Source organism: Dromiciops gliroides, chromosome 2 (assembly GCF_019393635.1).
Source record: "Dromiciops gliroides isolate mDroGli1 chromosome 2, mDroGli1.pri, whole genome shotgun sequence".
NCBI lineage: Eukaryota > Metazoa > Chordata > Mammalia > Microbiotheria > Microbiotheriidae > Dromiciops > Dromiciops gliroides.
Genome location: NC_057862.1, coordinates 390,534,870 through 390,559,623, shown reverse-complemented (window position 1 = coordinate 390,559,623; position 24,754 = coordinate 390,534,870). Strand labels below are relative to the sequence as shown.

The following is a 24,754-nucleotide window of genomic DNA, read 5'->3' as shown; positions in this document are numbered from 1 at the left end:
CCTGTGTGTCTGCAATACCTTAACATTTATGGTAAGGGGAAGTAGGTCTTTTCCTTTGTGCTATGCCAGTCTATCGATGGATAAGAGACAGAAAGCCCTGACAGCCAATACAATAGTGCCCCCTTGAAATTTATAGGAGATGCTGGTGCAGGAAGGAAGAACATGATATTATCAGTTTGTAAGGTTATGGTAGAATAGAGAGACTTAAGTGGTAGGTAGGATGGATGGAATTTAGAGGGGGAAGGTAGGGTGATAGAAACTGGAATAGAGAAGGGATAAAAGGTCAGGTGGCAGGATGCAGGGGGTTTAGGAGGGTGATTATGTAGCTGGGCACATAGTGAAAGCTTAATAAAATGTATGTTGTTGACTGTGGGAGGAAAGAGGAGGCAGGGTTTAGAACGCAGGTGAGGGGAGGTGGAAAAGAAGAGGTGGTTTGTTTAGAGGATAGGATAGATTAAAGGGGAAGAGGTTAGAAGGCAGTGGATCCCGTCTCTCTCACGGGGTTGTGAACCCTTTGAATACTAAGCAGCTTTGGTAAAGCCCTCACTAGATCTTTGCTATAGTTTCTGTCTCAGGTGCCCACAAGCCTTTCTGTTCCGTGAGATTACAAAACTACCCCACAGTTAATCACCCAAGCTACAATCATGACAAAATATGTTCAGCACTCATTTAAAAAAAAAGTTTTTTAAGTGAGGCAATTGGGGTTAAGTGACTTGCCCAGGATCACACAGCTAGTAAATGTTAAGTGTCTGAGGCCGGATTTGAACTCAGGTACTCCTAACTCCAGGGCCGGTGCTCACTGCGCCACCTAGCTGCCCCCAGGACTCATTTTAAGGATCCAAAGTGGCACCTCTTCTCTCCCATTCCTTCCCAACGCTTCGGCAAGCTTTATAAGGTGAGAATTCTCTTGCTTCTATGGCTTTCCTCTCTTTCCAGCTAGCACATTTCTTGGGACATCTTTGGCATTTCCCCCATTCTGCCTTTCATCAACCTGACAAGATCCAGTGCTCTGAGCCAGTCCTGACTCGTTGGGGGCCAGGCCTGAATGCCTGGCCAGAAAGGGTCACTCACTCTCCCTCCTCACTTCTGGGATATCCTGTCAATTGGGCAGGGCACATGTGGCACACACACACAGCGCACTCCTAACCCGACGCTCTCAAGGACCTAGGCTCGTGCTGCCCCCCTGTGTCTTTAACTGGCGTTGCACCCGCTCAGGTACCGCACCTGCTCAGAGATGGATAACTTTCTCGGTCAAATACCGTAGGGGCTTGATCAGTGCATTTGCCCAGATACTGGATCTCTGGGGCATTGCAGCTGCTTAGGAAGTACTGTACTCTCTAGGTAGAGCATTTACGTCGACCCTAATCTAACGTTGTACCGTTCGGTTATTATGAATTGACACCTGCTCAGATACTTGCACTGGCTGCAGTTGTTGGTGCGTTGCACAGGATTGGGCGGGCAGTGCGTTTGCCAAGAATATGCATCCGTTTTGTGTCCTCACCTCGCCAATCCACTCTGTACTGTTTCCTTCGACCCTTCCTCCTTCTCCAAAGCCTAAGACGTGGCAAAAACAGTCCCGGACTTCCCGCACCTACTAAGTAGGAAGGTCTCGCGCCTGCCCAAGCGCACGCGGTATTCCTTGGAAGGCAGGGTCAACCCGGTGGGTGGTGCCAAGACCGGCAAGGGGGCGGAACCAACGCCTTTACCCCGCCCTCTTGTTCTCCGCGGAAGGAAGTGACGTAGCTAGGACAAAGGGAACGCACGCTGGCTTGCCACCGACGCCAAACTGGAGTCTCGATGTTGAAGCTGAGGTTTCCTGGGTTGCTGCTGCTGCCGCCGCCGCTGCCTTTGCCACCCCCCACTCGCACCCGGTCCTAGGTGACCCAACCGCCCTCTGTCCCGAGGGTGAGTAGCGTAGAGGGAGCCTTTGTGAGGGTGTCGACAGGTGAGGGTGGTGGGGGGGGGAGGTTCCCCCCCCAACGGCCTTAGCTTCCCCAGCCCCTCCCCCATGGTGCGCGAGCCCCCTGCCTGACCATGTGACCTTTCGCCCCTCGTGCCAGCCCCCCCGCCCCCGTCCCCCTCTGGGAGTGTGTATTTACGTGACCCGGCGTCTCTGGGAACCACGTGGCCCCCCTGCCCCTCGAGTGCGTGCGGCAGAGACCCGCCTCCCTTTAACTTCCTTCTCACTCCCAGCCTCTTTTCCCTTCGGCATTAACCTCCCCGAGTTCGGCCTTCTTGCCTCTACCTGGGCTTAGGGTGCAGCGGGAAGTCTCTTCCTCCCCAACCCTCCCGCCCCGCCTAGGGCACAAACTGCTTTTCAGCCTTGCCCCATGTCCTAGGGTGGGAACTGGTGCTGGGCCCGAGGCGCCCTCTGCAGTGACCACAGGGCTGGGAATGTGGAGAAGCATTTCTCCGGGTTGGTCCTTAACCTCTCGGCCCTAAGGCTTTGGGGTACTGGAGGGGCGAGGGCGATAAAGAGACGTTACCCAGGACCGGGTCAGTGTCCTAGAGTAGTGGTTACGTAAATAACCTAAACGCCCTGGGCTTGACTGCTTGACACATCTCCCCAAGTCCCCAGCTTAAGTAGGACTTAGCTGACCCCTGCTACACATATGAACAGTGATTTTTTGTCTGAAGATGGGATGTAGCTAATCCCCTCCCTGTACCCTCTTAGAGATAAACTTGACATTACTGTTCTGGCCTCATGCAGGGGTCATTTCAAAGACAATTTCTGCTTGTGCATTGGTGGAAAGAAAACCAGCCAGGGATTCAAGGGCCCACCCTGTGTATTAATATAAGGTAACATTTTAATGTTTATAAAAATTCTTTACTTAGGACAACCATATACAAATATTACCCTTATCTTACAGAAGAAATAGTGGGAAGAGCACTGAATTTGAAGTCAGAAGACCTGGGTTTGAATCCTGTCTTTTTTACTTTCTATCTATGTTATGTGACCTTGGACCAGGCCCTTAACTTCTCTGGGCCTTGGGGATTGGAGTAGGTGAACTCCAAGAAACTAGAGGGGTGAAAGGATCTGCCCATGAGTCAGAAATAGGATTTGAACCCAAATGTTCTTTAAATCAGCCTCTTTTCCTCTGTACACACTGGGTTTTGTGGGGGGTTTTGTTTTTGTACATACTGTTAATATTTTCATCTCTTTTGCTGATTCACCTTGTGACCCCAGTGGGTAAAGTCTTTCTCTGTGGGCCTATGACTTGTATAAAATGTTATCGGACTAACAGACCTCTTAGGCTCCCTGGGCTGGGACATTTTCTGATTTTGATATCACATAGATTATAGAAAGGAGTGCCTTGGCAAATAGTAATAATTCCATGTCTGGCATTGTACATGCATTATTATCTCACTTGATCTTCTCCACAACGCTGATACAATGAGCACAAGTAGTAGCATCCACATTTTATAGTTCAGGTAACTGATTTGTAGAGAAGTGTAATGATCTGCCCGTAGTTAGACAGCTAGAGGTGGTAGAGCTAGGACTAGAACCTACATCTCTTCATTCTAAGGCCTCACTTTTCTGTAGCAATGTGAGTTGTCTCCCAGCAGGTTGGGAGGATATAAAATGCCCTTCAGCTGTAGACTGAGTATTTGCTGATGTTGGACCTTGGTGGTGTTCTAGCCATTTTATTGACAAGGCAAGCTAGGCTTAGTACAAATCCGGATATTAGAAAGCCAAGTTAAGTCAGGGCCCAGGTTTATTCAAAGCTTAGTTCTTTCAAGTGTCTAAGTTGAAATGGTTTCTGTTCACATGCCATTTTTTTTGTAACAGATAGATGTCATGTTGCATTCCTAAAAACCATGAAATGTTTCTCAGTAAAGCCATAGTGATAATGCAGTGGTAAACCTAGATGTGGACAGAAATCGTACTGCAAGTAAAGCAACACCCCCCCCCCCCGCCACCCCCAAAAGTCCTTTTGTTTTATAAATATCCTTCAATATATATTTTATGTGGGTGAATTTTTATATGCAATCCCCAATAATGTTGTCCTGCCAGCATAGGCTTACAATACCATTAATGTAATATGACTAAATCCTATTAAAATATTACAGAAACCTGGTAGAGTAGAAGCAGCAATGGATTCAAATCCCACTTGTGCATCCTACTTAGCTTCTTTGTATCTCATTTTCCTAATCAATATAATGGGAGGTTGGTCTAGAACAGAGGTGTCAAACTTGTGGCCAGTTGCCGGCAGTTGAATTAGATTAAAATGTAATTGGGGGTGGGGGCAGCTAGGTGGCACAATGGATAGAGCACCAGCCCTGAAGTCAGGAGGACCTGAGTTCAAATTTGGCCTCAGACACTTGGCACTTACTAGCTGTGTGACCCTGGGCAAGTCATTTAACCCCAATTACCTCAACAACAAAACAAAAAAAAAAGAAAGAAATGTAATTGGGACGTATTTAACATTAGATAATGTTAAATAGTGGTTTCCTAAGTTAATGTGCACCAAGAGGGATCATTTTCTATTTCAGTTTGACATCACTAACCCTAAGGTTAGTCAAGTCATTAAAAAATAATTGTATACCTGGGACTGTGCTAAGCACTGAGGATACAAAGAAAGACATGGAAGCTCCTTGCTCTCAAGGAACTGTTAGTCTGATGGAGAGAGAAGACTTTGTACAAACAACCTATATTCAAGATAAATTGGAGGTAGTCAGCAGAAAGAAGATCCCTTCCACCTCTAAATCTATAAGCCTATGTTCAACTGATCTTTAAACAGATATGGTTGTGAGGGGCAGCTAGGTGGCACAGTGGATAAAGCACCGGCCCTGGACTCAGGTGGACCTGAGTTCAACTCCTACCTCAGACACTTGACACTTACTAGCTGTGTGACCCTGGGCAAGTCACTTAACCCCCATTGCCCCGCAAAAAAAAAAAAAGCACCAATGTACTCTGTCCTACCCCAAGGGGACTCCCATTCTCTTTTGCCGAGTACTCTCCAGCAAAATGCTTCTTTACCTTGAAGACTTCAACCAAGTGAAGCAGCCACGCCCCCCCCCTCTCCCCATTAGGTAAATATCAACTGGGCCATTATCTATTCCTGTTGGCTGCTGGGGAAGGGAAACACTGGAGGGTTTGAGGTGACATTGTTTTGGATGTTAGCTGATTACTATTTTCTTAGCTTCCTCCTCACATACATAATGTCAGAATATTGAAAAAGTTCCAGGGTTCTTTTAGCTATTCTGATCAGAATGCCTCCTTGCCTTTTCCAGGATATACTTGTGAGTGGGAGGGACACTGACATAGGATTACAGAGGGCAGTGGATATATTTATATCCAAGATCCAGCACAGCTTGTAACTCAAAACAGTCACATAATGGCCTCTCTTCCAGTTTTATACCCTCAGTTGTTAGTCTGAGCATTTTTTTCTCCTCCCTACTTGACAACTGGAATTCTGAGTTACAATTTATTAACTATTCCATTGCCCTTCCCCTCCCCCCAACAGTGGTATAATGTGTTGAGAGATGTAGATACGTTGTGGTTCTATATTCTGTACTCAACATAATTTATTCAAATCCAATTATACACTCACCCAAGATAACATACACAGCCTACTCAGAGTCATCACCTAGTTGATCCACACAAATAAACATGTAGTACAAAAACAAAACTTTACTTAACACTGCTTTTCTGTACTTGTTTCTAAGTTACTTTATAAGTTTATGTCCATAGTAAAGAATGAAACCAGTTCTGGCTCCTTGCCCTTTGTCTACATACAACACCCTTCCCTATTTACTTTTGACTTGAGTTTCCTAAGAGCAGGAAACTCTAGTTTGGGTTAAATAGTTTCTGTTCTTAATGCTGACTGCAATTTCATTTAAAATAATGTACACATAACAGCAACATTGTGCAATGAGCAGCTATGAGTGACTTGGCTCTTCCCAGCAATACAGTGATTCAGGACAATCCAAAAGACTCATGATGGAAAATGCTGTCCACATCCAGAGAAAGAAGTGATGGAGTCTGAATGCAGATCAAAGCATACTATTTTCACTTTTTTTTTTCATGGTTTTCTCCTTGTTTCTGTTTTTTTTTTCATAATCTAATATTAAAATATTTTTACATGATTGCACATTGTGTAATTTAAGATTCTAAATGTGGATTCTAATCTGTTCCCCCAGTTTTGGGGAAAACTGACTAAAATCACTGATAAAATGAGTTTAGGTTTTTAAGGGTTTATTGAAAAATAGAAAGAAAAAGATTGAGAACAGAATTCCAACAGCCTGGCATTCCTATCTTTCCTCAAATTTCCTGTGAAGTCCTCTGCCGCCACCACCACCATCAAGTCAGGAACCCAAAAGAGAAAGAGCTCTCTGAGCAGGCTCTCTTTCCTCCTTCCTGTCTCCTCCCAGAAAATAGGCTCCTCAAGTTGATTGGCTGGTAGCCTTGATAGACAGCACCCATGAGCAAAAACGTCATTTCCTGTCGCCAAGGAAAAGCCACATGGCCTTGCCCTCTGAGGCATTTTCCCCATGGCGGAGCTTTCCCACAGCAAGTCTCCAGTAGGTGGCATCATTCCAATCATTACAACATGTATAACCTGTATGAAATTACCATCTTGGGGAGGGAGGGAAGGAGAAAGTTTGGAACCCAGACTTTTATAAAAAATGAATGTTAAAAAGTTGTCTTTACGTGTAATTGGGAAAAAATACTGTTTTTTTAAAAAATACATATGTGTGAAACAGTTTGGGAGGAGTTATAAAAGGAATAACAATCTGTTAATGTATATGAGACATCGTGGGGGCAAATTTAGATAGTTTTTGGCAGCAGATGAAGGTGAGTGAAGAATCAAAGAATCTTCTGGGATTTGGAGCTTTGATGACAGAGAGGATGGTGTAGCTATTAAAACTTAGGCTAATTAGAAGGAGCAAATATTGGGGGGAAGTGATGAGGTGGGTTTGGGGTATGTTGAGTTTGGAGTGCCTACCTACTGATACAGCATTGAAGCTACAGAGAGGTTAGGACTGGATATTTTATTGGGGAATGACTGTCGTGATTATTGAAGCCACAGACCTAAGTGAATTCACCAAGAGTAGCAATAAAAGGGTTGAGGACTGACAAAAGTTGGACCACATTCAGGAAGAATTGTATTTGTTTCTCTAAGAAGAGCAAGACACCAAAATTTCAGTAAAATTCAAGCATTTATTTAGCTGCTACTATGTTCAAGACACTGCACAAATTTGAGGATACAAAGACAAGATGAAAAACTACCCCTGCCTTCAAAGAGCTTACATTCTACTGGAGATTTACAACAGGACAGTATGTGCACAAGTGACGATGATTAATTTGAGGAGGAAGGGCATGATTGTAACTAGGAGGATCAGGCTTTCCTATGCAGCTTTTTTTAGGAGAAGCTAAGGATTCTAGGAAGTGAAAAGAACATGCCATCCTGGGGGGGGGGGGGGGTGCTGCAACAGCTCAGAAGTGGGAAATTGAATGTTGAGGTCAAGGAATAGCTAATGGGCTAGTTTGGTTAAAACAAAGAATCATGAAGGAGAATAATATGAAGTCTGGAAACGAGCTGAGCCCACACTGTGAAGGGTTTAAATGGTAGTTTGTGTTTTGTCTTCAAGGCAGTAAGGAGCTGCTCAAGATTGGTTAACTGAATTGATATGGTCAGACCTGTGCTTTAGGAAGATTGTTTTGACAAGTTGTATGGAAGATGAGTTGAAGAGGGGTGACAATAGAAGCAGAGAAACCATTTAGCAATGGTCTGGTTGGGAGGCAATAGGTGTAAAAGGAATAACAGAAGTTAATCTGTTAAAGTGAATTAGTGACAAGTTGTGGCAACTGATTGAATAAGTTGGTCTGAGAGTGAGTAGTTGGGGACAACTCTTAAGGTTGCAGACTGTTTAAGTAGGGTAGTGACCTCTGCTTTGATTTCTTACTTTCCTATTACACACACACACCCCTGGTCCATTGCCAATTTGTGTAATTACACCTCCTCAATTTTTCTTACGTTCTTTCCCCTGCTTTCTGTCCCCACCACAACCACCCTAGTCTGATCCCTCTTTACATTTCACCTAGACTCTTACAATAGCTTCCTAATTGATCTTGTCTTGAGTCTTCCTCTCTCTAATAGAACTTTCATGCAACTCTTGGTTGATATTCCTTTCAGTGGCTTCTTATAAACTTTAGGGTAAAATTTTAAACCTTCTTTTGGAATTAAAAGTTTTGGGGGCAGCTAGGTGGCGCAGTGGATAGAGCACCGGCCCTGGAGTCAGGAGTACCTGAGTTCAAATCCGGCCTCAGACACTAGACACTTACTAGCTGTGTGACCCTGGGCAAGTCACTTAACCCCAATTGCCTCACTAAAAAAAAAAAGGTTTTTCAAAGTCTGGCACCATCCTTCCATTTCAGATTGATTATACATTACTCTCCACACATTCTATGTGCTAGCCAAACTGACCTTCTTGCTATTCCTTGTAAATAGTAAATTTTATCTCTCACTTCCATGCCTAGAATGTTCTGACTTCTTCCTTGGAACTCTTGGAATCTCTGCTTCCCTTCAGCTCACATCTCAAGTACAGTCCATCTTAAAGAAGTCTTTCTTAATTCCCTTAGTTGTTAGTACCTCCGTTTACTGTGTCTTTATTCAGTATATGTCCTATATTTATATATTGATAAACATGTTTTATCTCCATATTGAAATGTAAACTCTTTAAAGACAAGTTTTGTCTCACTTTTTTGTATTTGTATCACCAGAGCACAGCACAATGCCTGTTATATAGTAGGTGTTTAATAAAATACTTGTTCATTAATGGTGGTACCCTAAAAACAAAAAGGGAAGTTTAGAGGAAAAAAAATGAATTCTATTTTGGATGTGTTGAGTTTGAGGTTGCTTAGGAGACATCTAGGTAGAAATGTACAGGAGGTAGTTATGACTAGAGCTTAGGAGAGAGATGAGGCTGGATTTATTTTTTGTCAACTGCATAAAGATGATTGGACCAATGAGAGCTCATGAGATCACTGAGAGAATGTAGAGTGCAAAAGCTGCCTACTCCTTAGTGATAGGCTTCTCTGAATAGTGTCCAGTGAGCCTCAGTTTTTCAGTTTTGGCAGAACCAGCACAGCTAATAAAACATAACATACCAGTTACCATATCGTGCCACTGAAGAGCCTTCAGCTCATTCTTGGTAGTATAGGGATTTTACTCTCAAAAAGCTATTTGGAAGACCTTGAGTTTGTGCCCAGGTCACAAAAGGCTGCTCCTTTTAATCAGCTATTCCCTGGTTTATGTTGAGTCTTTTAAGGCATCTAAAATAGTGTTCCGTAATACTTCTTAATGTATGGCTGTGGTCAAGTGCTTTACCCCTTGGGTGTCTGGGGTTCCTTAGTTCAGTTTAGCCTTTATGACATTAAACAAAGGCAAGTACAAGTGCTTTAAAGTTGAGTGGAATCAGTTGTTAATGCCCAGAAAAATAGGAGGCAGTGTTAAGCAAGGAAGGTCCTCTGGAGTCAGAGGGCCTGGGTCCAAATTCAACCTCTGACATTTACCATGTGTGAGATTTTGGCCACTTAAACTCCCTGGGTCTTGATTGCCTTGTCTGGAAAATGAGAAGATTGGACTTAGATGAAGTTTAAGGTTCTTTTCAGTTATACAGTTTTATGATCCTAAGATCCCTTTTGATCATAACCTGTGTGTGTGTTGAAGAGAAACATAGAATGTGAGCCTTCTATTTCCTTCTTTCCCTATTGTGGCCAGGGTAGGAATATTTAAAACTTTCTGTGAACTTTAAGCCCTGTGTCATGAATAGAAATTGAATTTGCCTTTGTGCGTACCACAATTGCTATTTTTCCCTTAATGCTGTGCTGCTAGCGTATCATCCTTTTATCCAAAAATGTTATTTTGAATATTTTTGTCTGACTTCAGACACTCATCAATAAAATGGAGAACAAATAAATGATCTTAGAATTCATTGGGATGCTAACCTATTCTTACTCCCTCAGTCACATCCTGTTCTCCTGTGAGTGGAAGTAGAAATTGTTTATTACAGAGGAGAGTTAAAGGGTAAATTATGTGAGTGTAGAATAGAGAACCTTGTGATGAATTGGTCTCTGCTATTGCTCTAAGTTGTTCTTTTATTTTTTTCTCGAGGAGAGGATCCACAGCTCATTGTGTTGGTGTCCAGGAAACAGCCTGAGTTGGTTGCAACATGACAAGTGAGGTGGTGGAGGATGAGAGCCAATTCTACTTGAAAGCAGAGAAGTACTGGAAAGATGTACCGCCCACAGTGGATGGCATGCTTGGAGGGTATGGCCATATCTCCAACATCGACATCAACAGCTCCAAGAAGTTCCTGCAGAGGTTTTTGAGGGTAGGCAGGTCTGGGGTACTCTACAGGCAGGAGTGGGGTGGAAAGCATATTGGCTGTCATGGTACAATGTGATTTGAATGAGAATATCATGAAGCAGCTGCTCTGTATTGCAGTTCAAAGCAGCTGGCTTTAAACATTTCAACGTATTCAATACTTCAGTCTTTCTATTTCCTCCCACATACACCCCCTCACCCCGCAAAAAGAAGAGTCTTTAATCTTGTCATGCATATAAGTGACTGTGAAGAAAGCCAGAAGATCCCTCCAGATCCACTGCAATACAAGGGGACTTCAGTGACATCCAGATCCAGACCTGAGGAAAACCATCTTCCTCTACTTCTTTGTCTCTAGACTTAGTGACATGACACAGCATCCATACTCATCCATAGTACTTTAGGTCTTCACTGCTACTTCTCTGCATGAGCCATGTATATATCCACCTGTTTTTCAGTTTGCTTAATCTCTTTCATTGGTGGGGTAATAGTAAGCTTCATTCCCCTGTTACAAGATATTTTTATTTGGCTCTTTATGGGATACTTTATTGGTAATCTGCTGCCAATGCCCTGTATAGTCAAATGGTTGGAATAAAATTCTACATCATTATGACAGAAATATTCAGATAACACATAGGTTCTTACATATAACTATCATCTCTTCAACTTCAAGTTCACGTAGAAAACCCACTTCTATACAGTGACTCAGATGAAATACTTTCATTGTTGAAAACTTTTATAAATGTTGATATGCTAACCCCCATAATAGCCCTGAGAAATATTTCTCATTTTACAAAGTGAAACACCAAGAAAAGGAATATATGTGCCCAGATTAACACAAGGCAGTGGTAGAACTATGGATAAATAGATCCCACAGGTACCTCTAACCATCAGCCAAGTCATGTCCCTCATTCCTAGCTTAGAGAGATCTTCTCCCTTTGTTTTGAAAAGGTCCTCGAGGTCTCATTGTCCTTTCCTCCTGATCATATCCCCCTTCTTCTTTTCAGGAAGGTCCAAATAGAACAGGTACTAACTGTGCTTTGGACTGTGGAGCTGGCATTGGTCGAATCACCAAAAGACTGCTCTTGCCACTCTTCAAAGTAGTGGATATGGTTGATGTTACTGAGGATTTTCTGATTAAGGCCAAAACCTACCTGGGTGAGGAAGGCAGGAGGGTGAGAAACTATTTCTGTTGTGGCCTGCAGGACTTCAGTCCAGAACCAAACTCCTATGATGTCATTTGGATTCAGTGGGTTATAGGTAAGGACTATCATCCTTCCTTTGGTTTCTTTTGCATTAAGGTGGAGTCAACTGTGGGGAGGAAGTGTTATCAAGGCAATTATGCTCCTGCTAGTTTGTAGGACATTCTTTGACCTTGTGTTTCCATAGTATTCCAGCACAGTTACTGGAAACATTGGTTTCATCATTCTAGTAACACCCCTGTCTCAGAAAGGGTCAGTTGGGAATCTCCTTCAATGGACAGTGACTTGGTTATTTAACCTAATGTAGTTCATTTGGGGAGAATATTTTAATCCGTAGCTTTTTTTTTTTTAAATTAACAGAAACAGATTTTGGCAGGTAATAGTTTTAATAGTGAAATGATGTATCCCATTTTGGGTAGATTAACCAAGGGGGAATTTTAAAGCCCTTTAGTTTCCAGTCCCATCCTGAGAGCCAGTTTTTCATTTCTCTGGGGCTATTCTATAGTCCATAAACACAGCTTTGACAGTCCTTTGTACCTATTGCCTCCAGTTTATTTAACAAGTCATTTATCCCAGATCTGAAACTCAAAATAGGCAGTCCTATTTTGTTGTACTCTCTTGTTGGCTCTGCCATGTATGTAATTAGATGATTGCTATGTCATTCCTCTTTGAGGATGACCTTTGAGCCATTAGCAGTGCCCCTTTTTCTATTATAGAGCACTCTACTTCAGTGGCGGGCCACCATCCCCTAACAGTAATAGAAGCAATCATCCAGCTACACTCAGGGCCTACAAGGAAGAATGAGCTTAGCCCCATCCCCACGGGAAATCAGGCTGTCACCGACAGAAAAGTAAACCTGTGTTCTGTTACATTCCTGAACTTCTTCTCGTTGTCTCTCCTCTTTGTGATCACATATATAGACTGCCTTTAAGAATGGAAGTCTGCTAGTGAGCCAGTACCATGTAGAGAGCTGTATAACAGAGCTTTGTCCACCTCTTAATTCCTGTCTGGCTTCTCTAGGCCACCTTACTGATCAGCATCTTGCCGAATTCCTACGAAGATGCAAGGCGGGCCTTCGACCCAACGGCATCATTGTCATCAAGGACAACATGGCCCAGGAAGGTGTGATCATGGATGATGTGGATAGCAGTGTGTGTCGGGACCAGGAGGTGGTACGCAGGATTGTCCGCCATGCAGGTCTTAACCTCCTGGCTGAAGAGAGACAGGAAAACTTCCCTGATGAGATTTATCAAGTCTACAGCTTTGCCATGAGATGAGACCCCGTTTGGCATGAGAGACACAAGAAGGGACCAGAGTGGGGTTGGGGAGGGGGTGTCTGGAGCCAATTGACAGCTGTTGGGTCCAGCTGTGTTGTGTTATGGTTCAGGAGTATAGAAACAGCCCTGTGGAGGCTGCCAAATACACCTGTATGTTTGCTGTCAGTTTACTCTGTATAGATTCTACATTTAAAAGAGGAAGTGAAGTGCTGCTGGACAGGAGAGAAGGTGAGTTGCAGGGGTTCTAAAACAGAGTGCCAGCCAACTATTTTTTGTGAGCAAAATAGGGAGAGGAGGCCTGGATCATAACCATCTAATCCCCCCCCCCCCCCAATCTTTCCTTGTGCCTATATGGGGATTTGTTATTGATCTTTCAGGAACATGATTATACCTGATGATGGGTCTGGAAAACACTGATCCTACCTGATGACTTGGCTGCCTTAACAGGAAGTAAAATCACCCTTAACTTTGGACATTAAAAAATAATCTATCGTCATTTACTTAACGGGGAAGCAAATTGTTCTCATCCTGTTAAGAGTAAATTAAGGCTTTCACAGCCCTGATTAATCTAAGCCTCACTTTGCTGACAGGGATCTGGGGTTCAGGCTGTTCTATGTTGTGGGACTGTTCAATGTTTCACTATTTTCTGTGCTTGTCTCCTTCTCCTTAATGAATGTTAACAATTAGGAAAAGGGTTAAAGCCCCCACACTTGCTTTCAGATTAGAGCAGAGAATTTGCTTATGGTTTTACTACTCACTGTGCCTTCCTTTTGAATGTGGTTCTTCTGTGGCAAGCTGTTGGCAGTGTCATTTTCAGTCAGAAATAAAAGGTAAATTCATTCAGTGTTAAAACCCCTACATAAGGCAAAATGGAAATGTTTTGCTGTTACTTGTGAGCTGAAAACTCTTTTCCTGCTGATATCTAGGCCTGGGCTGTTTCTGTCCTCAGAAGTCTCACTTGATGGCTCACTATATTATTTCCCCTAGCAAAACTTCTGCTATTGTTATTTGTTTTGCAGGGCAGTGAGGATTAAGTGACTTGCCCTGGGTCACACAGCTAATGTCAAGTGTCTGAGGCCGGATTTGAACTCAAGTCTTCCTGATTCCAGGGTACTTGCTTTAGCTATTCTTAACAGTGAAAGACAATGTGGCACTAAAATTTATTCTTTAGAGAAAAAGAGACTTTGTCAGTGTTTAATTTTATAAAAGATCTCATTTAATTGCTTTAGCTTACTCCATACATCATCAGTGCAGTATAGTGTTATACATCTTCAAATGGCCAGCATGTCTTTAAAAGTTTTGTGATGAGTTTTTGTGGGAAGGGGGGGACAATGACAATGGGTTTTTGGCAGTGAAGTTTCACAGTCTACACTTAACAGAACTATATGGTGACGATAAAAGGCCACATACTTGAATACACTTGTAATTGCTTTTAAACACAAGCAGTATCGTACAGAGCACTTTATTTTCCAGGTTTTGGCACTTCAACCATAACTTACACTGGGGTTGGGGAGACTATCAGTGTTAACATTAGGCTCTTTGTACAGACTGGAGGTAGCTCAGACCAGCCCTATTTACACACAATGTATTATGACCTAACATCTCAGCCTAATAGTTCTTCAGTACTATTAGAAAGAGGTCTGAGCTTCACCCATGGGAGAGTAAATGGATTTATATAAGTTTTCAGTAGCTATTTTCCCCTGCCACCTAAAAAGGCACTTTGGCAGGAGCTGCCAAGTAACAGCTAAGAGAACTCGTGATGAAAAATAGCAGAGAGCAAAGGGCTACATGTGTGACCTCTTTGTACCCTCCCACACCTCTCACTCTGAAAAAAAAAAACAATTTCTGGGTTTTCAGCTACTGAAAGAGACTGGTTACCCTCTTAAAATCCCTTCAATTAGAGGGAATAAATATCATCACCTTTTACCAAGTGACTTCTCCAACTGGGAAGAATGTAAATTTCCTACAGCTCCCAGAAGACCAAATGCCTGCTAAAACCTAGAGTTTCACAGCAGTAGTATGTGCACCAGCATATGAAATTTCTTGTTCCCTCCAATACTATCTAGAAGTGAGCTTCAGTGGACAAACTGCTGCACAGCATGTAAACTCCCACTTAAAATAGATGAAAATTAAAGGATACCATAGCACCTCTCACCTAAAATCCAGTGCCTGTTCCCTTAAGGCAAAGGTTGGGATCCTTAGCACATTGGGGCAAAGCCACCTTTAATAATGCATCTCATATTAGGAATGAGTGAAGCTTCTATTATCAGGCACCCCCACAGAAACCCTAGGGAATACCTCTCTTTCCTAGCACTCGGGAAGAACCAGGTCTTTCCCAAACCTCTTTTTGTTTAGATGGAGATGAGGGAAGAGCCTACCCCCCTCTCTCCTCCCAGAACCCAGGGACCTATACTTATTTTGTGCACAAACAGTCAAACTGTCAAGTTAAAGCTGCTCGACCATTGTGCCTTTCAGCCTGGGAAATCTCAGATCCAAGGGAGGGGGAGGAGAACAGGGCTGAGGGGAGACACATGAAGATGGAAGGGGCTTGCCTGGGTCATATCAGACATCATCATCATCATTAGAACCACTGTGCTCAATGAGAAGATACCACTTTAGCCTATCAGGAAGAGGTAGGGCTTTGACCTTGACATCCACAGGCCAAGGTCGGAGCTGTTGACGAATGTACACACGGCACAAATGTTTAAGGGGTGGGGGACAATACTCTAGTTGCTTCAAGGAAGTGTAGAGGGCCTTGATCTTTTCTGCCAGGCAGCCAGCAGGGTTGACCTCAAAGTTGCTAGGCAGCTGGATTCTCTGGGAACTAGCTACCATAAGCTCCAACACAGTCTCTGCTTTCTGCAGGAGTTCTGAGTGGCTGTCATCTTCAGGGCAGCCTGGGTGGGAACAGAGTCTCTCAAAGATTATGTGGAAGCCAGACCAGCAAGATGGGCCATGGAGAGAACAATTGTAGGACATTCCAGATTCCAGAAGGAAGCGCAGGAGTGGAAAGTGTAGCTTAAAGTTCTTGAGGCAGATATTGGTGAGAGATTCATGGGGTGGGCATTCACTAGGGTCTGCTCCATGGGCCAGTAGCAGCTGAGTAACACGGAAGCAGAATCGGTTGATCATACGTGCCTCCTCTTTGTCCCCTCCCACTGTTTCACCAAGCAGGAAAATGATATATGTAAATACTGTGTCACCATCTTTGGTGGTAGCCTTTACATTTGCTCCTGCAAAATAAAAGATCACACTTCTAATAGGGTATAAATTAAAAGAGATTAATGTACCCAGGTCTTCACAGCAGATGCAAACCAGAATGGTAATTGTGTGCCAAAGAAACCAGTGAGAAAGGAAGTGGATGAAGGGGGGAGTATGAGTGGAAGTTATTACATAGAACATGGACCTTCACAATGCCCAGCCCCAGCCACTCACCTCCTTCCAACAAGAGCCGGATGTTCTCAGTGTTATGGATTTGGACCCCATCACTACTGGCTAGTGCATGAAGCAAAGCTGTCTTTCCTGTAGAAGGACAACATAGTAAACATATGCAGCATCACGAAGGAAAGTGGCTAGCTAGGGGTGATTGTGTAAAGAGCTATCTCTGAAAATACCCCGCACCCAGAGGTGGCACTCTCCTGGACACTCCAATAAGGCCTCTAGTACTCTATTGTGTGGGTTAAGGGGATAGCATAGAAAAGAGTTAAATATGATTTTATAAAACAAGGACATAGAATTTCAGGAAAGCTATTTTTTGACCCTTAGGTCAAGGATTCTTAACCTGTTTTTTATCATAGACACACACACACACACACACACCCCGGATGTTTTAAAATGTATAAAATAAAATACATTGGGATTACAAAGGAAACAAGTTATATTGAAATTCAGTTACCAAAATATTTTTTAAAGTATTGGCAGACCCCAACTTTTGAACCCCTAGCCAAAGGTGTTCTCTAAAACCTGGCCTACCTTGGTAGCCCACAAAAGGTGAGCAAAGCCCTAGGTATACCCCCTTTATAAATCTAAATATGATAACAGAAGACCAGTGCTAGAGCTAGAAGGGACTTGGGGAACACTTCATTTTTTGTACCCTTTGCTAACTATGGGGAGCTGTTACTAGTTTCTTTGAAAAGAATCACTTCATACTCTAGTGAGAAGAAAATGGATGTTAATATCTTAGTGAGGGCTAAACTATATTAGCAAAGGTAGCCAGAATAGAACCTGGCAGCCTTAGACACCAAGGGCCTGTGCTATAACTAAACTACCATCTATTTTCTGCCTAATTCTAGATTTCCCTTTTTTTGAGTGTGAGGAATTTGAGAAGGGAGGGATTCATATCCACAGTGTCATCCCATCCTCCCAAGAACTACCAACCATGCTTGTCAGCTGCATTAACATCAGCCCCAAGGTCCAGGAGTCGTTGCAAGCAGGGCAGCCGCTCAGGTTCCTCACTAGCCAAGTCCAGGGGACTGCTCTCATGAATCTGCAGGAAGAACAGGGGGGCGGGGGGGGGGGGGTAACCAAAAGCCACCAGTGGTCATGGGGATGGGGCAGGGGTGGGGTGGCAGGCAGAGTTTGGGGGACATGGAGTTTAAAAGAATCTAGCAGGGTTCCGGGCGATGGAACATTAAAAGAAGCTTTGGAGAAATGCCATTCTAAGCATGGGATAGCTATGATATGTATGTTAATGGCCACCAAGCTTTTTCACCCTTTATCCCTGGACCAGCATACCCGATCTCTCCTGTTAATATCAGCCCCGTGATGCACCAGCAGCTCTACCATGTCAGGTTGGTTACGGAGGACAGCAATATGCAGAGCCGTGTAGTAAGTGACAGGATCTAGAGACAGAGAGGCTATGAGATTTCAATGTCCAAACCCCGCCCCCACCCCCCCCCCACTATCCCACATTTGACTCCAGCCATAGTAATAGGTTTTATAGAAGTATTGCCAGCCACAGCAAGGGCATCAAGGGCAAGAGATGTAGGACTGAAGAACAAAAAAAAAAAAATCTTAGACCAGGATTCGTGCCCCCCCCCCCCAGGTTCAAGTTCAAGTCAATGATTCTCAGCCAAATCCTCCCTTATAAAGCTTTGACAAACCAAAGTTCTGGACTAGCAGTACAGAGCCTAGCCAGTCCTCAGGATAAGCACAGCATGCTCTACCCCACCCCACTATCTGTAATTAAAGCAGCCACAAATCATCAATGGCACAACTGTGTTAAAATGTCTTGTCCAGCTATACATTACCCATGACTGCCCACTGCCCAGGCCCTACCTACCCCATGTAATCCAAGGACCACATTCTCCTCTGCACGGAGCAGCCTGGTTCTGTGGCCATTTACACGACAGGAAACTAACGCCTTTGTGCCATGATTTATGCCCAAAGCAGCTTATCTGCTGTCCTCTCCACACGGTATTAACAAATAAACTGCAAGACAGCTCAGAGAAAAGCAGCAAGAAATTATCTTCTCTTAGCCCTGGGCTCACTGCCAGCAGGCACATTTTCATTAACGTTAATGGGAGAAGCGACATAACGGGGGACTTGGGGAAAGGCTGCTAAATCAATCACACAGGAAGAGCTGAAGCAAAGACAGGGGCTTCAGCTAGAATAAAGGTGGCAAGAGAACCATTTCAAAGGCAGCTCAGCCAAGTCCTCTTCTTCCCCTCATTAGGCATTTGCCCACAAGTTGAATATGAATGTGGCTGCTCTCAGAGCTTAAACAGTAAAAAATTAAAATGACACCTGATGAATCAAAGGACCAGAAACATCCAAGGCCTGGCCTTTATACCAAGGTATGACCTCACTCCCAAGCTGCCTGCTCAGCCCCTACTAGGGCTGTCAGAGAAACCATTTTAGAATGAAACACCATTCATCAACTGACCTTCAAAGTTGAGGTTGGCTCCATTCTGCAGCAAAGTGTCAGCCGCATGTGTCAATCCAAGCTCTGCCATCTTCAGCAAGGAATAGCTCACACCTTCCTGGTAAAAGGGGGAATGCTCCTCCCTCTCCAGCAACTCATTGAGAACAAGGACCCGACTTCCATCATCAGCCAGGTAAGATGGGCTGTGACAAAGGAAGGAAACCAGATGGTTAGAAGGGAACACACTGGAAAGAAGCCTAAACATAAGACATCTGGTATAAATGGGTAATAACCCTCTTAATGACCTGCTCTATGTTAAAAAGAACAGTGCTTCAATATTGTAGTCTAGTCCTGTACTACAATTACCCATTAGTGGCATTAGCTCAGCTCTGAAAGAAAATTTTATTATTTTTGTACAATGATGTTTATCTGCTGAATGAGACTTCATGCCAGCGTTGAATATTGGAGATTTGCAAAGTCCTAGGTTCCTGTTGCTAGCTTCTCTAGTTGCTTTCTCAGATTATTTCCTGATAGGATATCTTCAGTGTGAAGCTGTACACTGAGGACTGGTTTAGTTGTTTGGTCATCAGTGTCAAGGAGCTGAGACATTAAGTTTAAAAAAAAAATACTGCAAATACCAAGAACTCTATCTTCTTTAATCACTGCTCCCAATAATTCCAAAAAACCAATCTAAGCCTACCAGGTATTACTTCCTTGACATTACAAGAAAGTTAAAACACATACCTAAATTATACAGTGCCAGAGATGGAAAAGATCTTTTGAGATTATTTCAATCCTGTCTTATAGTTTTCCCAACAGAGATGCTTTTTAGCCACAAAGATAATATGGAGACTTCTCTACATGGGTTCATGCATTCCCACTGGCCAAAATTCTAAATGCTGAGACGACGCTAGTGGTTAAAGGCACATAACCTTAACGTTTCATCTGAGACAATATAAGAACTTAGCAATCATGCCTCAATTTTAAAGTAAACCCAATACATGAAAATGTAGGTTGCCACAGAAGGCATATTAGGGGAGTGACTCCACCTCCCAAAAGTATTCACCACAGTATTCCGTAAGGATTTGCAACTCTGGTGCACTTTAAAAAGATTTGATGACCAGATCACATGACATCAGAGACATACTTGAATGTGAAGCACTAAGATAAAGGCACTATCCCCATTCATCTCTACCACAGATGGAGGATACTGATACAGGAAGGAAGAAACTGAGGCAAGAATGTGGGTTTCTCTAAAATCACAAAGTCAGTTAAATATTCAGGCCTATGACTCCCTGAGTTCAGTATCTTGACTCACTGCTTCCTAAAGAGTGGCAGTGGATCTCTCATCTTTGCTCCAGTTACAGAATCCATCATCAGAAAAGGGTTATCTCTACTTATAACCATAACCAGGTAACCACCGATTTAGACAAACTATAGAGGAAAGGAATTTAATTACCTCTCTAGACTGTCCTGTCTGTCAGGATCTTGTATCCCCAGAGATCCCAAAATTGCATCTACCAAAGGCTGGTACTCAAAAATGATCCTCCGGAATCCATGTAGAAAGGGCATTGTGGTAGCTTGGTTGGAGTTCCCAAAGGAGACTCTTGCATCAACTGCAAGAGTTAAGGGCTGGTTTCCTCTGAAATCAAGACATTGATCTGGGTTCATTACCTCAGTGGAGCATTTGAGGACTTCTATATCACTTCAAAAAATAAGATGTGCATAAAAAAACAACCAGAGAACCACAGACTATTAAGAGTTGAACAGTAACTTAGAGATTATAATAACCCAACCCCTTAATTTTACTGCTGAAGAAACTAAAAGCCAGAGAAGACAAGCGACTTCTTAAGATCATATAGCTCACACCTGATAGGGCAGAGTGATAGAGCCATGTCTCCTGAGTTCTAGCTCAGGAAGTAATTTCTACTACCCTCAGAATGCCTCCCCTAAGCCCACCCAAATGAAAATATTCTATCTTTTGGTCTGTAAGAATCCTCCAAGTGTTCTATAACTATGTATACCATCACCATTTTATAGGTAGTGAGGTTCAGGGAGGGGTTATCAGCAACACAAATTGTCATGGGCTACTAAAACATTAGAACTCCTGTTGCTACTCTGATCAAGACAATCCAAAGGACCTATAATGAAAAATGCAATCCACCTCCAGAGAGAGAAATGAAAGAACTCTGAATGCAAACTGAAACATACTTTTAAAAAAACTTTATTTTTATTGTTTTATTTTGCAACATGGTTAATAATGGAAATATTTTGCATGATTTCACATGCATAGATTATATCAAACTGCCCTCTCAAAGAGGGGGGAAGGGTGGGCAGAGGAAGATAATTTGAAAGTCAAATTTTTTAAAAATTATTGTTAAAAATGTCTTACACATAATTGGGAGATATTTAACAAAATAAAAATAATTTTAAAAAAATAACTACTACAGGGGGGCAGCTAGATGGTGCAGTTTTTAAAGTACCAGTCCTGGAGTCAGGAGGACCTGAGTTCAAATGTGACCTCAGACAGGTGACACTAGCTGTGTGACACTGGGCAAGTCACTTAACCTTCATTGCCCAGCCAAAACAAAACAAAAACTATTACTGCAAGTTCCCTGAGAACAGAAATGAAATGAGGTTTAATTCATCTTTCTCTGCCCCCTGCACCTAGGATGTTACAGTAACATAGGAGATACTTAACACCTGCTGAATTTATGCATTGAGTTGGGACTTCAGAGGTTATCTAATCCAATTCTTTTCTGAATGGGAATTCCCTCTATCATCCCAAGAAGTGGTCATCCAGCCTCCCATTGATGTTCCCCAGTGATCTACTGAGAGAGCCCAGCACAGTTTTGGACTGCTCTTGACTATTGGCAAGTTTTCCTTATACAGGGTGGGCAAAAGTCAAAAAGGGGTTTCAATATTTAATAACGCCTTTTATTTTTTGTCTTTTATTTACAATACCACAGCATCCTATGCAGAATAGATAGGAAATTAATTGACATTACATGTAAAAATCAAATATTGTAACTGGCAAAAAAAAAAAAGGAAAAATAATTTTTAAGAAGTTATTAAGGGACAACTAGGTGGCGCAGTGGATAAAGCACCAGCCCTGGATTCAGGAGGACCGGAGTTCAAATCCAGCCTCAGACACTTGACACTTGCTAGCTGTGTGACCCTGGGCAAATCACTTAACCCTCATTGCACCCCGCCCCCCCCCAAAAAAAGTTATTAAAACATCGTGAGTTTTGACCCACCCTGTATTTTGCGGAAAGTGGCCTCCACTATAACTTCTACCACATTGGTTCCTAGGGTCTGCCCTCTAGAGGTCCCATGTGGTCTAACCCCTCTTTCACATAAATACCTATCTTTCCTCCTCAGTACCTCAAGTAATACTTAGTATTTTTCTTATGTTATTATACTCTCCTGTATAATTCTCCTATATAATTTCTGCATATTAATCTGGGGTTTTTTTTGATAACTGTAAGCTCCATGACAGCAAGGACTATGTCATCAAAAGTACATGCACTAGCTGTATGAAATTGAGATCCCCAAGCCCCAAGAAGGCTGACTTCAATTCCTTCCCGCCGCCCCGCCCCCCCCCCCAGCCAATTCAACTTAACATCATTTACTAAGCATGTACTTGGAAGGCAGAGAGGGGAAATTATTTGCCCCAGTTATCAAGTAAATAAGTAGCAAAGCTTATTATGCAGTATAATTTAATGAAACATAGCAAAGCACTTTGAATTGGAGGTATAGTTATTATTTGTAATAATGCATTCCATATTGTTAGAAAGGATGCAAAACACGTCCCTTCTAATCTTGTGAAAAGAAACGGAAGCTCTTGGAAATGAAGTGAACTGTCCAAGACCATACAGCTAGAAAACAGCAGAGCCAAAACAGTATTCAGGTCTTCAAATCCGCTCTTTCCACTGCACTATAAATACAAGATCTCCGGAATACAGAATCAGACAGGCTGGTGTGTGAGGACAAGGTACTGACTTTGCGGAAATGATCTCCCTCTCTGACGATTATCTGTGACCTCGGCAAGTCACTTGACTTCTTTGGGCCTCAGTTTCCTCATCTACAAAATTGGGAGAATATTTAATCCAACGTTTCCCTGCCCCCCCCCCGCTTTTTTTTTAAACCTTTTAAAAGAATTTTAAATCCCTACAGGTGAGTTATCTTAATTAGGAGAGGAGGAAGGCTTCTTGGGGAAGGTGGCAGGGAAGTGGATTGTAAAGGACGGAGAGTAAAGGGTTTAGCTTTACACTGAAGAGAGCTGGGTGCAATGACGGGAAGTTGCAGATAAGAAGGCACGGGAGGGAGGTAAGGACTGACTTCCTAAGAATTAGAACTGTCTATCCAGAGCACCTGACTAAGGAATGAGCTCTCCATCAGGCTTGGTCAGTCAGAGGTTGGAAGACCCCCTGTCAGGGAAGCCGTGCAAGAGTTGGACTCCCGGCCCCTCGGATCGCGTCTGAAGGAGAAGTCGGCAGTTCTGTCAGCGCGGAACCGCGCGGGAATGGGCCGAAGAGGTGTCTCTGGCCGGCCAAGTCGGCTCTGACTCCGTCCCTGCCCTCCGCCCTCCTCCCTCCCGAGTGTCCTGCCCGGATAACCAGCCCGCCTCTTTCAGCCTTGCACCGGCCCTGCTTCCCCCATAGCTTCGGCGGATGGGCCCCGCTCACCCTCATCAATCCCGCGTCCAAAGCTGCAGAGAACCCGGCACCGGAAGTGACAGTAGCTGTCGCGAGGAGAAGAACTGAAGCGGCGGAAGGGTACTAGAGAGGCGGGATCTCGACGCCGCGCGCCCCCTGGAGGTTCGGAGGTGCAGGACGGGGCGGGGCAGCGCAGCGCAGCGCAGCGCAGCGCAGCACAGCGTAGGGCGGGGTGGGGCACGATAGAACCTGCCAACCACCTGGGGCTAGAGCCTAGCTGGATTAGAGCATCCCTGTATCCCTTCATCCCTTCAAGGCAGATATCCACCGGGGCAACACCAGGAGCGCGGGGCAAATTGAGAGAGAGTTTGTGGGGAGAGCTGGAAATACCTGGCTTCCCTACCTCTCTGAGTTTTCCCCGTCTGTAAAATGAGGGGCCTAGAGTCAATAGTATCTGAAGTGTCTCTTAACTGTGACATTTTATCTCCTGATGTTCTGTTTATTCAATATAAAAGTTTTCTGTTGGGGTTTTGTTGCTGTTGGGTTGTTTAGTCTAGGGTTCTTTTTTTGGTGGAAACCTGTAATCTTTGATATGTTGTAAGCATCCTGTTTTCAAAAGGGGTGTGACAAAATCTCCTAAATAAAAAATCCAGACAAAAAGCCAAAAGATGAAAAACTTGTGTAATTTACTCCATGTGATGGATTTTACCTTGTTTTCTTTCTTCCTTGGCCTATAATGAAATTGTTACAGGGGACAAAATAAAATCAATGTATGAGAAAAAGTTCTACTCATTTCTACTGTGAGATATTTTAATAACTAATATCCTGGAGAGATTCTGTTTTCTTCTTAATTGAAAGTCTTGATTTTACCTCCTTCCCCTTCCCTTCTTCTCTAGTTTTTTTCCTTCTTGATGAGATTAAATTAACGCCCTTTCCATCTTGATCAGCCCATCCCAACTTTGTAAGGAATTTAAAGGGGTCAAACTCATTGAGTTCTACTCAAGCTTGTGTGGAGATAGACCTTTTTGTCTAGATAGGAAGGCCTCTCCATCTAGGGAGAGGGTCACTCAGCCCACCCATTGAAAAGGATAGCCCAAGAAGGGAGTGTATCCTGGTAGAACTCTTCCTTTTAATATAAACCATCCTTCCCGCCAAATTCCTTATGTACCTTTGTTTAAACTGTATGTAAACCCCTGCAACCTGTTACCTAGTAGCCTATTCAGCAATAGGCTGGATAGTACCCATGATCATGTTAAATTTTCTTTCCTGCTTGATAAAACCTTTAATTTTCACAGGTGTGAGAAAATGGGTAGTTGTCTCCTCTCAATGAGGATATAACAGTCAAACATACTCCTGAGGGGCAGCTAGGTGGCGCAGTGGATAGAGTACTGGCCCTGGAGTCAGGAGTACCTGAGTTCAAATC

General features: G+C 43.4%; 2 protein-coding genes across 9 annotated transcripts; one reads left to right on the top strand and one right to left on the bottom strand.

Annotated features, from left to right (window-relative positions):
• The first annotated feature begins 1,740 nt into the window (after positions 1–1,740).
• NTMT1 (N-terminal Xaa-Pro-Lys N-methyltransferase 1) lies at positions 1,741–14,090 on the top strand. Of its 5 annotated transcripts, none has more exons than XM_043982923.1 (5): positions 1,741–1,905; positions 2,711–2,799; positions 10,125–10,341; positions 11,339–11,591; positions 12,554–14,090. In XM_043982923.1, the coding sequence occupies exons 3-5, from the start codon at positions 10,180–10,182 to the stop codon at positions 12,808–12,810; spliced, it is 672 nt and encodes a 223-aa protein (XP_043838858.1). In that variant the 5' UTR covers positions 1,741–1,905; positions 2,711–2,799; positions 10,125–10,179; the 3' UTR covers positions 12,811–14,090. The 5 variants fall into 5 exon arrangements, with proteins under 5 accessions (XP_043838858.1, XP_043838860.1, XP_043838856.1 ...); XM_043982925.1 differs by having other exon boundaries at positions 10,122–10,277; XM_043982921.1 differs by having other exon boundaries at positions 10,122–10,341.
• A 166-nt stretch (positions 14,091–14,256) lies between these two features.
• ASB6 (ankyrin repeat and SOCS box containing 6) lies at positions 14,257–23,467 on the bottom strand. 4 transcript variants are annotated; one of them, XM_043982917.1, is made up of 7 exons: positions 23,362–23,467; positions 20,133–20,315; positions 18,695–18,876; positions 17,545–17,651; positions 17,188–17,296; positions 16,246–16,332; positions 14,257–16,043 (listed from the first exon to the last, which is right to left on the bottom strand). In XM_043982917.1, the coding sequence occupies exons 2-7, from the start codon at positions 20,243–20,245 to the stop codon at positions 15,373–15,375; spliced, it is 1,269 nt and encodes a 422-aa protein (XP_043838852.1). In that variant the 5' UTR covers positions 20,246–20,315; positions 23,362–23,467; the 3' UTR covers positions 14,257–15,372. The 4 variants fall into 4 exon arrangements, with proteins under 4 accessions (XP_043838852.1, XP_043838855.1, XP_043838851.1 ...); XM_043982920.1 differs by lacking the exon at positions 20,133–20,315 and having other exon boundaries at positions 23,362–23,414; XM_043982916.1 differs by lacking the exon at positions 23,362–23,467 and having other exon boundaries at positions 20,133–20,334.
• Between the last annotated feature and the right edge of the window lie 1,287 nt (positions 23,468–24,754).

Bases quoted from the DNA above. Each gene is read 5' to 3' on its own strand.
- NTMT1 (XM_043982924.1), top strand. From the start codon at position 10,180: ATGACAAGTGAGGTGGTGGAGGATGAGAGCCAATTCTACTTGAAAGCA. The intron at 10,342-11,338 runs GTAGGCAGGTCT...TCTTCTTTTCAG, and splicing joins TCCTGCAGAGGTTTTTGAGG to GAAGGTCCAAATAGAACAGG. The intron at 11,592-12,553 runs GTAAGGACTATC...TGGCTTCTCTAG, and splicing joins TTGGATTCAGTGGGTTATAG to GCCACCTTACTGATCAGCAT.
- ASB6 (XM_043982917.1), bottom strand. From the start codon at position 20,245: ATGCCCTTTCTACATGGATTCCGGAGGATCATTTTTGAGTACCAGCCT. The intron at 17,297-17,544 runs GTATGCTGGTCC...TTCTTCCTGCAG, and splicing joins ATATTAACAGGAGAGATCGG to ATTCATGAGAGCAGTCCCCT. The intron at 16,044-16,245 runs GTGAGTGGCTGG...TTTATTTTGCAG, and splicing joins CCGGCTCTTGTTGGAAGGAG to GAGCAAATGTAAAGGCTACC.